The sequence below is a fragment of the Erinaceus europaeus genome, chromosome 5 (assembly GCF_950295315.1).
Source record: "Erinaceus europaeus chromosome 5, mEriEur2.1, whole genome shotgun sequence".
Taxonomy (NCBI): domain Eukaryota; kingdom Metazoa; phylum Chordata; class Mammalia; order Eulipotyphla; family Erinaceidae; genus Erinaceus; species Erinaceus europaeus.
The window spans coordinates 112,020,023-112,037,226 of record NC_080166.1 but is presented as its reverse complement, the minus strand read 5'-3'; the positions used below and the strand labels follow the sequence as shown (position 1 = coordinate 112,037,226).

General features: G+C 37.3%; 1 protein-coding gene across 5 annotated transcripts in view; it reads left to right on the top strand.

Annotated features, from left to right (window-relative positions):
• Nucleotides 1-4,948: 4,948 nt before the first annotated feature.
• Nucleotides 4,949-17,204, top strand: part of SCEL (sciellin) — a 120,611-nt gene continuing 108,355 nt past the window's right edge. For 2 of the 5 annotated variants that reach the window (XM_060191608.1, XM_060191601.1), the window contains exons 1-2: nucleotides 4,949-5,011; nucleotides 16,638-16,733. In XM_060191608.1, the coding sequence (XP_060047591.1) occupies nucleotides 16,642-16,733 (92 nt within the window). In that variant the 5' untranslated portion in view covers nucleotides 4,949-5,011; nucleotides 16,638-16,641. The remainder of the gene's footprint in view (nucleotides 5,012-16,637; nucleotides 16,734-17,204) is intronic. The other 3 variants (XM_060191603.1, XM_060191607.1, XM_060191602.1) reach the window with 3 other exon arrangements.

Here is a 17,204-nt window from a genome sequence, read left to right as displayed (position 1 = left end):
GGAACCCAAATCACTGGCCAGTCACTCACGGGGTAGTGTAAGCTTAAGGTTGAACATTAATTTTCTTTTTTCAAGTTAAAATTTTACCTAGAGGTATTGGAATTGCTTCAGTGAGATCTGGTTGGTACTTTCTCTTTGGTTATTTTTTAAATTTTTAAAAAAATTTTATTTATAAAAAGGAAACCCTGACAAAAATTATAGGATAAGAGGGGTACAACTCCACATAGTTCCCACCACCAGAACTACGTATCTCATCCCCTCCTGATAGCTTTCCTATTCTTTATCCTTCTGGGAGTATAGACCCAGGGTCACTATGGGGTGAAGAAGGTGGAAGCTGGCTTCTGTAATTTCTTCCCCGCTGAACATGAGTGTTGACAGGTTGATTCATACTCCCAGTCTGTCTCTCTCTTTCCCTAGTGGGGCGGGGCTCTGGGGAAGTGCGGCTCCAGAACACATTGGTGGTGGGGTCCTCTGCCCAGGGAAGTCCAGTTGGCATCATGCTAGCATTTGGAGCCTGTTGGCTGAAAGAAGAGTTAACATATAAAGTCAAACAAATTGCTGACTAATCATGAGCTTAAAGGCTGGAATAGCGCAGATGAAGATTTGGGGGTCTCCATTTTGTAGATAGTAAGTTGGCCTATTTTAGTTATATTTCTCTTTGGTTATTTTTAAATAAGTGTGTTTACCTTCAATAAATGACTTCAGTAACAGTTTTCACTATTTCCTGTTTTGTGTCTGCTAATTTGGCAAAGTGCATATTGCTATGAAATAATGCTGACTTTCTTAAAACTTGGGAAGCCCCTGAAGAGATCCACCCTATCACAAAGCATTTCCATGGACACTGCTGAGTGGCTCAGAGGGAAATAATTTTTTAAACCCAAGACTCATAGATATATGATTTAACCACTCTAGGTCACTTTTTATTCAGGAGGAGAGATAAAAAGGAGGGAGGGAGAGAGGAAGGGAGGGAGAGAGAGAGAGAGAGAAGAAGGAGTAAGAGAAGAAGAAGGAGGAGGAGGGGGAGGAGGAGGAGGAGGAGAAGGAGAAGAAGAAGAAGAAGGAAAAGAAGAAGAAGAAGAGGAGGAGGAGGAAGAAGAGGAGGAGGAGGAGGAGGCTGAGGAGGAGGAGGAGGAGGAAGAGGAAAAAAGAGAAAACACACTGGAGATAAATCACAGCACTGGAGCTTCCTCTGGGGCCATAGCACCTTCCATTGGGTTCTAAGGTTTGAACCTGAACTTCATGTATGTTAAGGCATATGCCCTACCTGGTGAACTATCTCTCTGACAGATGTCAGAAGGACATGAAGGTATTTAATATTGTTGTTTTAATACTATGAAACACAGACTTATTACCTCAGTGTTGTCTTATTTTACTCAAGACTGCTAGGGGGTCCTCTCACCCTACTTGACTCCAGAATTGTTGTTTCTATTTGGAAAATAAAGACTTAGATGAAATAATAAAGGACAGTTTTCCCCTATTAAGTAGCTTCATTAGAAACCTTCTAGGAATTACTCATGCTATAAGAGAACTTTTCCAACCCTCTAATTTTTTTCATTTGAACTTACCAATTTTAGCAGAGACAAATAATAGTGTTTAGTTGGGAGAGAAAAGGCAGATGGAATACATGTCTATAGGCTTTGGTAGTTCTAGGATAGTGTACTTTATACATGCCCCTTCAGTTTTTTTGTTACTAAAACTCAGACTGGAAGTGGTTTTTCAACTGGCAGACTGCCAGACTGGTACCAGCCACTCCTGAGTAGATACAGACTTTTAGCCCCAGGAAATCTCTCCTTGTGGCTTGGTGGGTTCCTGAAGCAAGCCTAGTCTTACTTGTTTTATCCTGTTGCATTCTCAGATGATCCTTTCTGCTATTCCTAGTTGAGCTGAGCAAGGAAAGTAAAACACAGCTGGTGCTACTCTTTAGCCTCTTTTTAAATTTTTACCTATATATGCCCTTTCATAAGAGTCTAAGGTGGAAATAAAAGAACATGGACCACATACCCTCTCCTTAAGTGAACAGGCAAGTAATGGTGGCTTGCATCCAAACACAGGAAGGATGACATTAGATTCTGGAACATGAATCTATCAACTGTAAAGATATTTTTTTCACCTTACCCATTGATACTTATCCTGTGGTGACCTTTTTACTCTAATGATAGAAAATTTTAAGTCTGACATTTGCCAAACCTCTGTAAGGAATGCATTTATTAAGAAAAAAGTGTTCCAGGAATGTCTTTTTATTCATTTCTATATTTTCTACACTCACTTTCCCAAAATGGTTTATTGGAAAATAAAGTGGTAAAGTGTGTAGGTTGGGAGTGCCAGTAAAGCCCAACTATATTTTTTCTCTTCATTTTTTTAAAAATGAGAATTAATTGACATGTAACATTATATTAGTTGTAAATGTACAGCATAGTGATTTAATAATTTAATATGTTGGCACAATAATCACAACAACCACACATTTTACCTATAAAATGAAAGGGAATTTCAACCTGTATTCTTTGGAGATTTTTTCTGAACTCCACTGGAATAAGCCTCAGAGCTGCTTTGGCATCTAACAGAGTGGGAGGTAGATGAAGTGAACTAATTTTTTAAATGTGGGTCCTCTTGGATTGATGTTGCACAAGCAAAGATCAAACACATTTCTCTGCCTTTCTACATGGGATTGGTCATGGGTGTGTAGAGTCAAGGTCCACTCCCTGTTCCTGTGTTGCAGAATAACAGTTAGACTGGATAGACCTGTCAAGGTATATGAATGTTTCTGAGGGGGAGAAATCCTAACCATGGTCAGATGAAATGGTGGGAAATCTATTGTTGACTTCTAAGCCTAGACAATACTGCACTATGTATGAAAAATGCAAAGCCTTCTTCTCAAGAGGCTCATGGAATAGTATACAATGGAAAGTGGAATGGTATGCATGTTGCAACCACAGAAGTTGCACCACAAAATAGGAGAGTTAAAAGAATTGACTCTGTTTTTGTTCATTAATCCTTTCTTAAATAAAAAATTTAAAAAAAAAGAATTGACTCTTCCTTGTACCATTTGCCTGCTGTGAAACCCCAAGTAAATTGCTTAATATCTCTGAATCTCAAGTTCCTTATCATCAATGAAGATGATAACAGTACTTTAGAAAATTATTGTCTGGATAAAAATCACACTAAAGAGTATTTTAAAACATACCTCAGATAGGTCAAGAAATGTTCTATAATCTTGAATGGGTCTGGCCTCACATGTACACAAGTGAAATTATTGGCAAGTAACTCAGTCATTCAGAATATCAGGATTCTTGTTTGGAAAATGAAGTTTTGGATAAATGTTCCTGGTCTTTTCTTATTTGATATTTCTCGTTTCACAAGAGGGGAGGAAAAGGAAGAGTCATGTTTTTCCATTAGGGTTGTCTAACAGACCAGAGGTTGGCCCAGGACCACCAACTATAGTTGTTGAACATTCTTCTCACATCCATTCCTTTGCTAGACTGTCTACACTGTTTTGTTTTGCTTTGTTTTGTTTTCTGCTACAACACACAGCTGAGTTTTGGGACATGTTCCACAAATCCTAAAATGAAATATTACTATCTGTGATTTTCATAAAATGATGCCGATCTAGGAAAAGAAAAAAAATGAAGAAATGATTCTGAGTTGTATTAATTATGTTAACTATATAAACTGTCACATATTTAAAATATTGAGACTTTCGTATCTACCTTTATCTCTGTGTTCAGAGTTAGGGATTGTCATATTTGTTACTAGAGGATTAATTAATGGGAATATAGATGGTTTCTTAAAAATGTTCTCCTGCCAGTGAAGAAATGTCCTACAAGTTGTTCTTTATTATTATGTTTTTGTAAATGACTTAAACACAATAGCTTTGTAGTTATAGGCCAGAATTGTGTCTTTTATGTAAAACAATGAATTTACATAAGACTTCAGTTGACATTTTATATTGCCTTGATAATTTTATTGGTTTGTTAGTTTAAACCTTCCTTAAGCTGTATAATCTTCATTAGATATTAACAGTAAAGCTAGTGAAAGAGTTAGGGGCAGGGAGTAGAGAGCTCACGTGGATATAGTATGCCTGCTTTCTCATGTGCCTGAACCAGGTTTGAGTCCAGTCCTCACTGCACTGTAGGAGGCCTCTGCTCTGGTATCTTTCGCTCTATCTCTCTGTATCTCTCTATCTGAAAAATGTCACTTCAGAGCACTGAAACCTTGGTGACAACAAAAAAAGAAAAGATATGTTTTCATGGTAGACATCTAAATATATAAACACACATAATTTTACCTTCTCAAAATAATTCAGTGTTAAGTAGAGAAAATACAAAGTGAAAGCAAACTAAGAGCAAAAATTAAAAACAAAACTGAAAAACTATAAAATGCATAGAATAAAAAAATCAAGTTACTTCATAACCTTCTCAAAGACCTTAAGGTTTCTTTGTATTTTAGCATTTTGAAAGCTGAGGTACTGAGAAAGAAGATGAAGGAGAAAAGATGTCTGATAATCTCATTTTTCTGTCAGGATTCTATCTCATTTTCCAATGTGTCATAAATAAGTTTGTTCAACTGTGAAACAATCACTGAATATTGGCTTGACTTTGCCCAGTGTAGATAGTAAAGATTTGAAGATAAATAAACTTTGTCTCTTGTCTTTAAGGTGCTTATATTCTTATATGTAAAGTTACTGTATTATGTATGTAGATATATAAACCTAACATATATAAAAATCAGATACATATGTATAGATATAAAGCAATTTATGTCAAGATGAATGTAAGGTACGATATGTAAGAACAGAGGTATATACATGTTTTGCATTATTAGAGATATAAATTATTAGTATTTCCCTAAGAATAAGCTGGGAAGAAGTTTCAGATGACCATTCTATCCATATCAAATTATCCATGATAATTTGAAAATCTGATTTCTTTTTCTTCTTCTTTTTAACCAGAGCACCGTTCAGTTCTGGCTTATGGTGGTGCAGTGGACTGAATTTAGGAGTTTGGAACCTCAGGTATGAGAGGTTTTTTTGTATAACTGTTGGCTATGTTCCCCCACCCTCATTTGAAAATTTGTATCCTAACAATATTGTTTATATCACTTATAAATGGAACACAGAGCATGACTTAATCAGATTGGACATGTATCTCAAGAATATTTTAATTTTAATATTAAAAGATGTATTTACTTTTAAGAGTAGAGCATTTTGAATTTATTAAATCAGATAATGTCATTCATTTTTATCTTTAGTTAATGAATTTTTTATTGTAAAAATAGGCAACATTATAGAATACAGTGAGAATTTGTAAAAATGATAGGTGTAGTAAATTGAATGATAATCTTCTAAAGAATGTTCATATTCTCATCTCTGTAGCTTGTGAATATGTTATCTTTCTTGGAAAAATAAGGATCTTGAGATAGATAGATTGTCCTAGATGACCTGGGTGGCCCAGCATACTCACAATGTTGTTTTAGGAGGGAGACAGAAGAATTAGGGTCATGTAGGACATGTAGTGGCAGAGCAGGAAGTTGGAATGATGTAAGGAGAGAGTCATTAACAAGAAATGACCTATAGAATCTTAAAAAAAGAAAAGATTATTTTTTCTGAATGTCAAAAAAGAATAAAACCTTCAAACTCAATGACTAGTCCAATAACACTGACTTAGACTTGTGGTTTCCCAAACTATAAAATAATAAATTGGGTTGTTTTAAGCCAATAAATTTACTAAATTATAAATAAAATTTTAAGCCAATAAATTTACTAAATTATAAATAAAATTACTAAATTATAAACCTCACATGGGTTTATAAATTATCCTTCCTTGATCAAAAGAAAAAAGTTTAAATCATGATTAACTTAAAAATATATATCATTAAGATGGGGCTAGCCTGTGGGTCACTTGGTTAAGCACACATATAACAATGTGGAAGGACCTGGGTTCAAGTCCCTGGATCCAACCTGTGTGCGTGATAAAGCAGTGTTACATATGTCTCACTGTCTCTTCTCAATTTATCTCTATCCAATAAATAAATAAACATTTAATATATACAGATATATTTATATAGCGATATACTCCACATGTGTGAATGGTCTGTATCAACAAAACAAAAATTTTAAGTGTTGGCAATGATTTGGGGTCAAAGAAACTCTATCAACACTGCTGGTGGGAATGTAAACTGGTGTAGCAATTATGGAAAACAGTATGGAGAATTGTTGAAGAAATAAATGGAAATACTTTCTGATGAAGCAATTTCACCCATAGGCATTTATCCAAGAGACATGAAAACAATAATTTGAAGGGACATATCCCATGTTGATAGCTGCATTATTCACAATAGCCAAAATATGGAAACAACCAATATGCCCATCAACAGATGACTGGATAAGGAAGTTATTAAACATATACTCAGTGGAGTATTACTTGGCAATTAAAAGAGACATTATGCCATTTAGGATAAACATGGATGGAACTGAAGGCTATTAACTCTAGTAAAATATGTAAGGGAGTGAAAGGCAACTATCAAATGGTTTCACTCCTATGTGGAATATAGAACTGAAACACATGAACCTGTCATAAAAAGTAGCCAACTCATCTCATAAGACCTTGGGAAAACTATGGTAGTTATCCTTGGAGGGTGTAGGGTGGGGTACAGAATTTTGGTTGTAAGAGTGATATGCTGCTATACCCCTATTAACTTTGAATCTTATAAATCACCACTAAAACATTTTAAAAGACATGGGCATAGAGGTTAAACTGTTAACTTATAATAAGTAATGAAACGGTATAGAAAGGAACCCAGGTTCCTGGGGACTCTATATTCAGACTGATCTGAATCATACTGGTGCTATGTGTATTAAGTAATGCAAAGCTCCTGTAGCACTGGAGTTAATTAATTAATTCTGGCATCTTATTCCTAAAGAGAACTTGACTGTGTAATTATCATACTAATGATGTCTTTTTTGTTTTACTATGCATAAAACATTTATTTTTCTCTATCTAGAAGGGCAACCCTGGAATAATAGATTAAGGCACACTGAGATTCTGATTTTTTCAGTCTCCCTTAATTTGTATTTTTCAGAGTCAGTTTCAGTCTGTACCTTAGTCTGTGCAGTTGTTGTACTAACATACATACATTGAGTAACTTATTAACAATTTGACTGTCATAGTTCTGAAGGCTGGAAGTATGAATTTACAGTGCCAGCATACGTCTTCCCACTATGTTCCCACATAGTAGAAGTGCCAAAAGCCTTGAGTTACTGCTTTCATTGGAATACTAACCCCATTCTAGAGGGTTCCACCTCCAGTACCTAAGCACTGGCCAACAAATAGTCCCCAGATACTATCATCTTTGAAGGTTAGAATTTCAACATAAGAAAGGGGACAGCTAGAAAAAAAAAAAGAAAAGAAAGGGGACAGCTGTACAGGCAATGACTAGCATTCCAACCATAGCAATATCTTTTAGTAGCTATCAATTTATGTATGAAAAACATTTAGAACCATGCCTGACACATTAAAGGAGTTATATAAATATTTGATTTTTGGGGTAACTTTTTAAAATAATTATTTTTATTTATTTATCAGATAGAGACAGCCAGAAATTGAGACGGAAGAGGGAGATAGAGAGGAAAAGAGACAGAGAGACATGGGCAGGGGTAGATAGCATAATGGTTATACAAAGAGATTCTCATGCCTGAGGAACAGTGCTATAGTAAAAAAAAAAAAATAGCCTGAACATTTGGGGCCAGGCAGTGGCACACCTGGTTAAACACACACATTACAGTGCACAAGGTCCCAGGTTCTAGCCCCTGGCCCCTACCTGTAAGAGGAAAGCTTCATAAGTGGTGAAGTAGGGCTTAAAATCTCTCTCCTGCTCTGTCTCTATCCAACAATAAATAGTAAATAAAACTTGAGAGAGAGACAGAGAGACAGAGAGAGAGAGAGAGAAGGAGAGAGAGAGAGCCACAGCACTGCTTCACGACTCACAAAGCTTTTCCCCGGGCTCAAATCAGGGTCTTTGTGCATTGTAACACGTGTGTTCAACCAGGTGTGCCATCACCCGGCCCTTACCTTTTTGTAGTTATAAGTGACAATTTTGCTGATTATTTAATTGACTATAACACATAGAAAAACACTGTATTATGTTAGGAGATAGGGTAAATAAATACTCTTTAATTCAGTGCTGTGGCAGACATTGCTGACTATGATGCTCTCACCTGTAAGTCCAAAGTTACCTTACAAACTTTATCATATTCCTCTCAGCATCTAGTACCATTTGTCACTCCACTCTAGGAGTTTGTTCTGAAGAGACATCAAGAAATCTGACACTTTGAGAAGATGTGGTGAAGCAAAGTTATTCTAAGCATGCTCAAGACTTCCTAGTTCAAGTCTTGAGTGGACCAAGGATAAGCCCATTTGGCTTCCTCCACAACCAGGCACATTCTTGATCTGACCTCTTTAAACTTTGAGTTTCTTAAGTTTTGCCCATCTTTTAGTTAAATATTTGTTCAATGATTAAGTCATCTGAGTTTTGCCCATATGCTTAGAATTAGCCATTTTAAAATTTATTATTGGAGAGAAATTGAGATGGGGGAAATAGAGAGGGAGAGAGACAAAGAGATACCTGCACCCCCACTTAACTACTCATGAAGCTTTCTCTGTGCAGATGGGGATCAGGGCTTGGAACCTGGGTCCTTGCACACTGTAATGTGAGCATTTAATCAGATGAACCACCAAATAGCTCCAGAATTAGCCTTTTTATGAATCAAAGATTTAGTTTACAAGTGTTGGTGAGGATGCTTTCTATACTGCTGGCTGGTGGGAATGTAATTGAAATCAGCACTTATGGAAGTCTGGAGCATCCTCAAAACATTAGAAATGGACCTACTATTCTTCCCCTAAGGATTTATCCAAACAGTACAAATCACTCATCCAGAGAGATCTGTGTATAACTATGTTCATAGAAGCACTATTTGTAATAGTCCAAACGTGGAAACAACCCCAATGTTGGATAACAGATGAGTGCTGAGGAAAATAGTGTTATATATAAATACCACACAGCTGTTAGGAATAATGATACCCCTTTTGATGGAATTTAAAGGAATCATGATAAGTCAGAAAAATAAAGAAGAATTCCAAATGACCTTACTCACAGGTAGAAGTTAAGAAGAATAGGAAGGGAACATGTGGGGTAACTTTTAGATTAACTGTGCAGCAGATCTAAAGACCCTAAATGGCAGGCGTGGAAGAACAGGAGGGGCTTGAAAGGACAAAGAGGACCTAGTGCATGATGATGGAGGAAGAGTGCATTTGGAGATGGGGTGGTGCACAGACATCTAACACTGGTAGAGAAGAAAGCATACTTATGTGACTACAAACTGCCTTATAAATCATCATTTCCTACATTAAAGTGATTTGAGAGAAAAACATTTTGGTATAAATGAAACGGTACTGGTGTGTCTTAGTGATGTGTGTTGTTGGTACTTAAGATAAGAGAAACCTTTAACTGCACAAGAAAGAATTGCTGAGATATTCCAAAGCCTTAAATAAACATTGGATAGCGTATTTTACTTCATTACAAGATAAAAGGACATTTTTCGGGTTCTATATTTTATGAAGGACAAAAGCACACATTTAAGCATTTTATAATGTATGCTGCCACTTGTTCCTACAAGATGATTGAGCTGAATGAATGGTGAATGATACTGCAGGTAGCTTGTAATTTATTTTGTCAAATAGAAGTTTTTTGTTTTTTTTTAATGCTGCAGTAGAACTTCTAATTGATTCTTTGAGTTGAGTCAAGTTACATCTTGGTTTTTCAACTTTCTCATTGTAGTACTAATATCAGTTAAACCAACATTAATAGGTAACAAAAAATCTTAAAACATATTTCTAGTATATTTTACATAATTCCATGAAGCATCTGAATTTATAGGCACAAATTCCTCCTCTTTCCTTTCTCCTTGCTTCCTTCCTTGGTTGTCTTTCTCAACTGTACCCTGTTTTATTCAATATAACTTTATCATTAAGTTTTAAAACATATTTATATCAGAAGTATGGGCAATAGCTCCTTTGATCATAAAGCAGGAAAGATATAGAATGAAATAAAAGAAAATGAAAGCTTTAAAAAATTTTTTTTTATTTATAAGAAGGAAACATTGACTAAACCATAGGATAAGAAGGGTACAACTTCACACAATTCCCACCACCAGAACTCTGTATCCCATTCCCTCTCCTGATGGCTTTCCTATTCTTTATCCCTCTGGGAGTATGGACCCAGGGTCATTATGGGGTGCAGAAGGTGGAAGGTCTGGCTTCTATAATTGCTTCCCCACTGAACATGGGTATTGACAGGTTGATCCATACTCCCAGTCTGTCTCTCTCTTTCCCTAGTGGAGAAGGGCTCTGGGGAAGCAGAGCTCCAGTTCACATTGGTGGGGTTGTCTGTCCAGGGAAATCTGGTTGGCATCATGCTAGCATCTAGAACCTGGAGGTTGATAAGAGAGTTAACATACAAAGCCAAACAAATTGTTGACCAATCATAGACCTAAAGGCTGGAATAGTGAAGATGAAGAGTTGGGGGGGGGGGAATCTCCATTTTGTAGATAGCTAGTAGGTATATTTTAGTTAAATTCCAAAGGGCCTGTGGCTATGCTAGTTTTTTTGTTTGTTTGTTTGTTTGTTTGTTTCTTTTTTGCCTGAGCCTGAAATCTGGTATGCAGGTGGATCCTAGTTACTGTCTGAGGAGATGGTGTCCTGGCTGGCAGAAGGATCAGAAAGCTGGATAAGGGAAGAGAGTAGCTCCCAAATATGGGAAAGGTGTATAAATATTGTTGATTGTAAACCCCGGATCACATTGATTTGATGTGATCTGGGACCCATATTCAGCCTAGGAGCCTATGTGACCTCTGCATCCCTGTAGATCTGAGCTCAAATTCTGTGGTCATAAGTAGAAATGTTCCAGGCTGCCCCAATATCAGAACCCATCTTCCTCAGGTGTAGCGTAGAGTATATTGTCCAGCCTCCCTTCGGAGGCTGGAACATTCTCTACCATTGTTGATCCAAGTTGAGGGCAAAGTCCTATGTGGGGGCCCACAAAGGAGTCTATTTTGTTGTTCCTTACAGAAATGACTGGTAAGAAAATAAATGCTTTTAAGATTATTAGTCTATGGGAGTCAGGCGGTAGCACAGCGGGTTAAGCACAGGTGGCGCAAAGCTCAAGGACCGGTGTAAGGATCCCGGTTCAAGCCTCCAGCTTCTCACCTGCAGGGGAGTCGCTTCACAGGTGGTGAAGCAGGTCTGCAGGTATCTATTTCTCTCCCCCTCTCTATCTTCCCCTCCTTTCTCCATTCATCTCTTTTCTATCCAATAATGACATGAATAACAATAATAATAATAACTACAACAAGAAAACAACAAGGGCAGTAAAGGGGAATAAATAAATAAATATTAAGAAGATTATTAGTCTTCATTTCTTTGGTGTCCAATCTCAACTGTAATTCCATTTTCTGCTGTTCAGCAAGGTTGTATCACTGAACCCATGACAGTACTTAATGATTCTTTGAGTGACTTCCATCGTTTGACTTTACAGTGCTCATGACCTCTTTTGTAATGTAATACTCAACTGTCCCTGTGACTGCTATGGTTAGTAAAGGAATTATGGGCAGTAGAGATGTATTTAAAGATACTTTATTGGTTGTTCCTTCCAAAACCATTTAACCTGTTGGTTTCATAGCACGATTTGGTGATGGAGTTGTAGGTGGTGTTTTTACAGCTGCTTTTGTTGCAGCAGTTGTTGCTGGCAATATGATAACAGTTTTATTTTTAATATCTATGCAGGTGTCTCCATTTTAACTAAGTTATATTTTTTTACAGTAATCACCACATCCTGGTGCTGCTTAGGAGATGACTGAGGCCAACAGGTCCAATAGGGGTTCTGTCCTTGAGGTCACAATTACCAGAAAGTTGAGACAGGTCACACTTGGACCTGACTGCTATCTTTTTTGTTAATAATTTTATTTTGTTATTATATTTGGATATATACAGAGAGAGATTGGTGGGAGAAGGGGTGATAGAGAGGGAGAGAAAAGGGCCAGGAGGTGGCATACCTGGTTAAGTGCTCACATTATAGTGCACAAAGGCCCAGGTTTAAGCCTCTGGCCCCTAGCTGCAGGGGGAAAGCCTCACTAGTGGCAAAGCAGGGCTGCAGGTGTCTCTTTCTATCTCTCTCCTTCTCTGTCTTCTCCTTCCCTCTCAATTTCTCTCTGTTTCTATCCAGTAATAAATAAAAAATATATTTATAGAAAGAACAAAACAAAACAAAAACAGAGAGAGAGAAGGAGAAAGAGAGATACCTACACCACTACTTCACTATGTTGAAGCTGCTTGAACCTGGGTCCATGTGCATGATGACATGTGTGTGATACCAGGTGCACCACTGCCTGGCCCAGGTCTACTATCTTTAAGAACTGTTGACGAAGATCAAAGCCTGGTTGAGCTACTAGTCCAGTTCAAGTTTTACAACTTCAGTATTATAGGTGGTGCTATTATATGAGGCTTGAGAATGGAGGGAGATTCAGAAGACATGAACCCTTCCTTCATCTATGCACCCAAACAGCCCATATTTACAATTTTTAAGAACAGATTTTATCATAATTTTCTCCTTCTCAAGCCTTGAGAACTCTCCATTTCCTGAAGGAGCAATTTTATGAATTTTAAAATTTGTACTTACCTCCTAGATGTATTTCTAATAAGCATGCACCTCTCATATACAATTATGATTTGCTTAATGACATTTTGACAACAGATTGCATTATATGACAGTGGTCACTGCAGGCTATACCATATAGCTTAGGTGTAGAGTAGGCAATATTATATTGGTCTGTGTAATTCTTTCTATGATTTTTACACAACAGGAAAATAACCTAGCAACACATTCCTTAGGATGTATCATTAAGCAGTATGTGACTATAAACACATTTATTTACTAATAAATTACATATGTGTACTGCAATGAGAATTTAGTATGTGCATTTTCCATTGTGCACACAATTTAAAAAATTTGATGAGATGAAGGAAAACAAGCACAATTAAAAAAAAAAAACTATGAGCAATGTTAATAGTACAGACTATGAGGTTCTTGTCTGTATGACTGTGGTGGTCATTAGTGTGCTCTCCAGTGCTTCTGGCATCTGGGACAAAAGAAGGACTTCACTTCTCACTCATTGTATGTAGGCCACATAACTTGCTTTGGTCACTGTGATGTGAGCAGTTCTGAACATTTATTTTCTTAGTAGTATTTTTGTTGTTATTGTTGTTAGGACTTCGCTGCTCTGGGTTAACCTTTTTCACATAGAAAAATATAGAGAAAGAGAGGAAAGGGCATCACAATGCTAAATCCTCCCCTACCCAGTGAGGTGGGGGCTAGGCTCAGACCTGGGTTATATACATGACAAAGCAAGAAACCTGCTGTGATCTATCTCTGCCAGCCATATATATGATTAGTACCTAATAAATATATAATTTCATTGCTCCAAGCTGCTTTTTTTCCCTATTTATTAACAAGTTACACACATTTACTGCAATCAGATGTAGTATGTACTTTATACAACATGCACATTATTTGCCTTTGGGCAATAGCGTTAAGAGACATGCAGTTTTCCATGTTGGTTCATTTTTTCTGTCTGCCTTGGCAGCTATAGAAGCCCAGATTGAGATGGAGCGTTCCAGTAGCCTGGATTGTGGAGTAGCTGTGAGGAGCCTGTATTATGAGTCTTCCTACAATAAGTCAAGCTGCTCTTACATCTAAAGTCAATGTAGTTTAAATAAGAAAAGAATCTTAGTAAGATGTACCACTGAGATTTGGAGCTTGGTGGTTATCACAATACAACCTGCCTTATCCTGGTTGATAAACGCAGCCAGGTAATTTGTTTGCCACTTTTCTTTGTGTTTCAATTTCTTCATCAAAGTCATGAAAAACAATAGAAACTAGCTCATAGGTTTGTTATAGGAAATAAATATTTCAGTACATATAAAATACTTAAAACAGTGCCTGGAATAGTATGTGCTCCTAAATGTTGGCTTTAATTATTTGCTTACAAATTACTTTTCTCTTTGTAAAATATAACTAATAGTTTTGGTGAGTGAGAGGAGGAGAGAGAGGGGAAGAGAGAGAGAGAAAGAGTGAGAGAGAACAAGAACATCAGGAGTCGGGCTGTAGTACAGCGAGCTAAACGCAGGTGGCGCAAAGCATAAAGACCGGCATAAGGATCCTGGTTCGAACCCCAGCTCCCCACCTGCAGGGGAGTCACTTCACAGGCAGTGAAGCAGGTCTGCAGGTGTCTATCTTTCTCTCCTCCTCTCTGTCTTCCCCTCCCTCTCTCCATTTCTCTCTGCCCTATCCAACAACAACAACAACAATAATAACTACAACAATAAAACAACAAGGGCAACAAAAGGGAAAAAAATAAATAAAATAAATATTAAAAAAAATTAAAAAAAAAAGAACAAGAACATCACTCTGGTAATTGTACTACAAGGGTTCAAACTTGAGTGTGATGCTTGAGAAGCTAGTGCTTTATCCACTCTACCAGCTCTCAGGCCACAGTGTACATTTCTAAAGCAATTATAATATATTTTTAAAGCAATTATAATATATTTTTAAAGCAATGATAATATTCAGGTTATCCCAGAAGTATTTTATACCATAATGTGATCAGTAGTGTTGGTAGTGTAATGCATCTGATTCCTAGTTAAGGGATATCAAGTATCCTGTCATTAGGACTGAAGACCACACACAGAACAGGGTGGGAGTTCACCTGATAAAGGTGTCTTACTATATGAAAAGACCTGGGTCGAGTTCACAGTAACCCGGGTTTAAGCCCCATTTCCCACCTACATTGAAGAAACTTCATGAGCAGTGAAGCAGGTTGGCAAGTGTCTATCTTTCTACTTCCCTTTCTTTTTTAAAAATTTTTATTTATAAAATGGAAATATTGACAAGACCATAGGATAAGAGGGGTACATTTCCACACAATTCCCACCACCAGAACTCTATATCTCATCCCCTCCCTTGAAAGATTTCCTATTCTTTATCCTTTTGGGAATATGGGCCCAGGGTCATTGTGGGTTGCAGAAGGTGGAAGGTCTGGCTTCTGTAATTGCTTCTCCAGTGAACATGGACATTGGCAGGTTGATCCATACTCCCAGCCTGCCTCTCTCTTTCCCTAGTGGGGCAGAGCTCTGGGGAAGCAGGGCTCCAGGAAACATTGGTGGGGTCATCTGCCCAGGGAGGTCTGCTTGGCATCAGGAACCTGGTAACTGAAAAAGAGTTAAGATATAAAGCAGAACTGATTGTTGACTGATCATGAACCTAAAGGCAAGAGTATTGCAGATGAAGATTTGGAGGTCTCTGTTTTGGAAAAGGTTAGTAGGTCTATTTTAGGTATATTCCAAGGGGCCCATGACTTTACTAGTTTTTGCCTGAGCCTGCCATCTGATATGCAGGTGGACATAAGTTATTGTCTGGGGAGATGGTGTTATAGTTGGAAGAAGGACTAGAAAGCTGGATCAGGAAAGAGAATAGCAATAAATAAATAAATAAATAAATAAATAAATAAATAAGAAAGAGTAGCTCCCAAATATGGGGAAAGTATAGGAATATTGCTAACTGTAAACCCCACTGATTTGATCTGGGTTCATATTCAGCACGGGAGCCTATATAACCTCTGCATCCCTGTAGGTCTGAGCTCACATTCTGTGGTCATAGTGAGGAACATTCCAGGCTGCAGTAATTTCATGACCCATCTTCTTTGAGTGGTAGAGTATGTTGTCCAACCTCCCTTCAGAGAATGGAACAGTGTCTACCATTGTGGATCTGCCTTGAGGGCAAGATCCTATTTTTTTCCTCTCTCTCCTTTGCCTTCTGGGTTATCACTAGGGCTGAGTGTTGACACTACAGATCCATTTTTTTCCATTTTTACTGGATAGGACAGAGAGAAATTGATGGGGGGGTGGAGACAGAAAGGGAGAAAGAAAAATAGACACTTGTGCTTAATTGGCTACGCCAGCACCCAACCCCCTTTCTATCTCCTTATTTTTCTTTCTCCTCTAAAATTTTCTCGGTCCTATCAAATAAAATAGAAAGAAAAAAAAGGAAAAAATGGCTTCTGGGAGCAGTGAATTCATAGTGCCAACATTGAGACTCAGCAATAACCCTGGCGGGAAAAAAAAAAAAAGAAAAAAAACAAACCTGAGTTTGAGGTCCAGCAGCACATAAAAGCACCATGAACAGTATGGGGAGATCTCCATGAATAGGGGGATGGTATGTGGTCTCTATCTTTTCACTCTCTATTTTTCTCTTGTTCTTCTCTCTAAAATAAAAAATGAAGCAGTTGACCTGTGGAGGCTACACATATGCATGCAATCCCAGCATTGCTTTAAGAAGAAGAAACATGCAGTTGTCTCAAATGCAAATTTCTGTGATGGTATATTAGGTAGAAAAATAATTATATATGTATTTACCATATACATCATTATGTAAAATAATGTTATATTTACTTAAACATTAAAGTATAAGGCTTTGATATTATCTACAACATGTAGTAGGCTCTAACATCTTTCTACATTTAATCTTCCCATTAGCGATATGTCTATTGTACAGTATCAGCAATCTTCATCCCTTCGTCCTTCAAGGAAACTGACATGTCTGGTAAAAAATTCTCTTGCTATTCACCAAAAGTGAGTATGGATACTGTTGACTATTGCTGCCTTTACTTCTTCACTTACTATTTTTTAATTAGTGATTTACAAGATTATAGCATAATAGGGGTTTAGTTCCACACTACTCCAACCACCAAAGTTCTATGTCCCAACCTCCCAAGGATATTCACCATAGTTATCCCAAGATCTTAGGAGAGGTGTTGGCTATTTTTTTTTTTTTTTGCAAGATTATGTATTTTAGTTCTCTGTATTCCACCTCTGACTGAAACTATCTAGCAGTTGTTTTTCACTTACTTATTTACTTTACTAAGCTAGTCACCTCCAGTTCCATCCATATTGCCCCATAGGCCACTGGATCATCTTTTTAAAATTAACTAATTAATTAATGAGAGAGATAGGAGGAGAGAAAGAACCAGACATCACTCTGGTACATGTGCTGTCAGGGATCGAACTAGGGGCCTCATGGTTGAGAATCCAGTGCTTTATCCA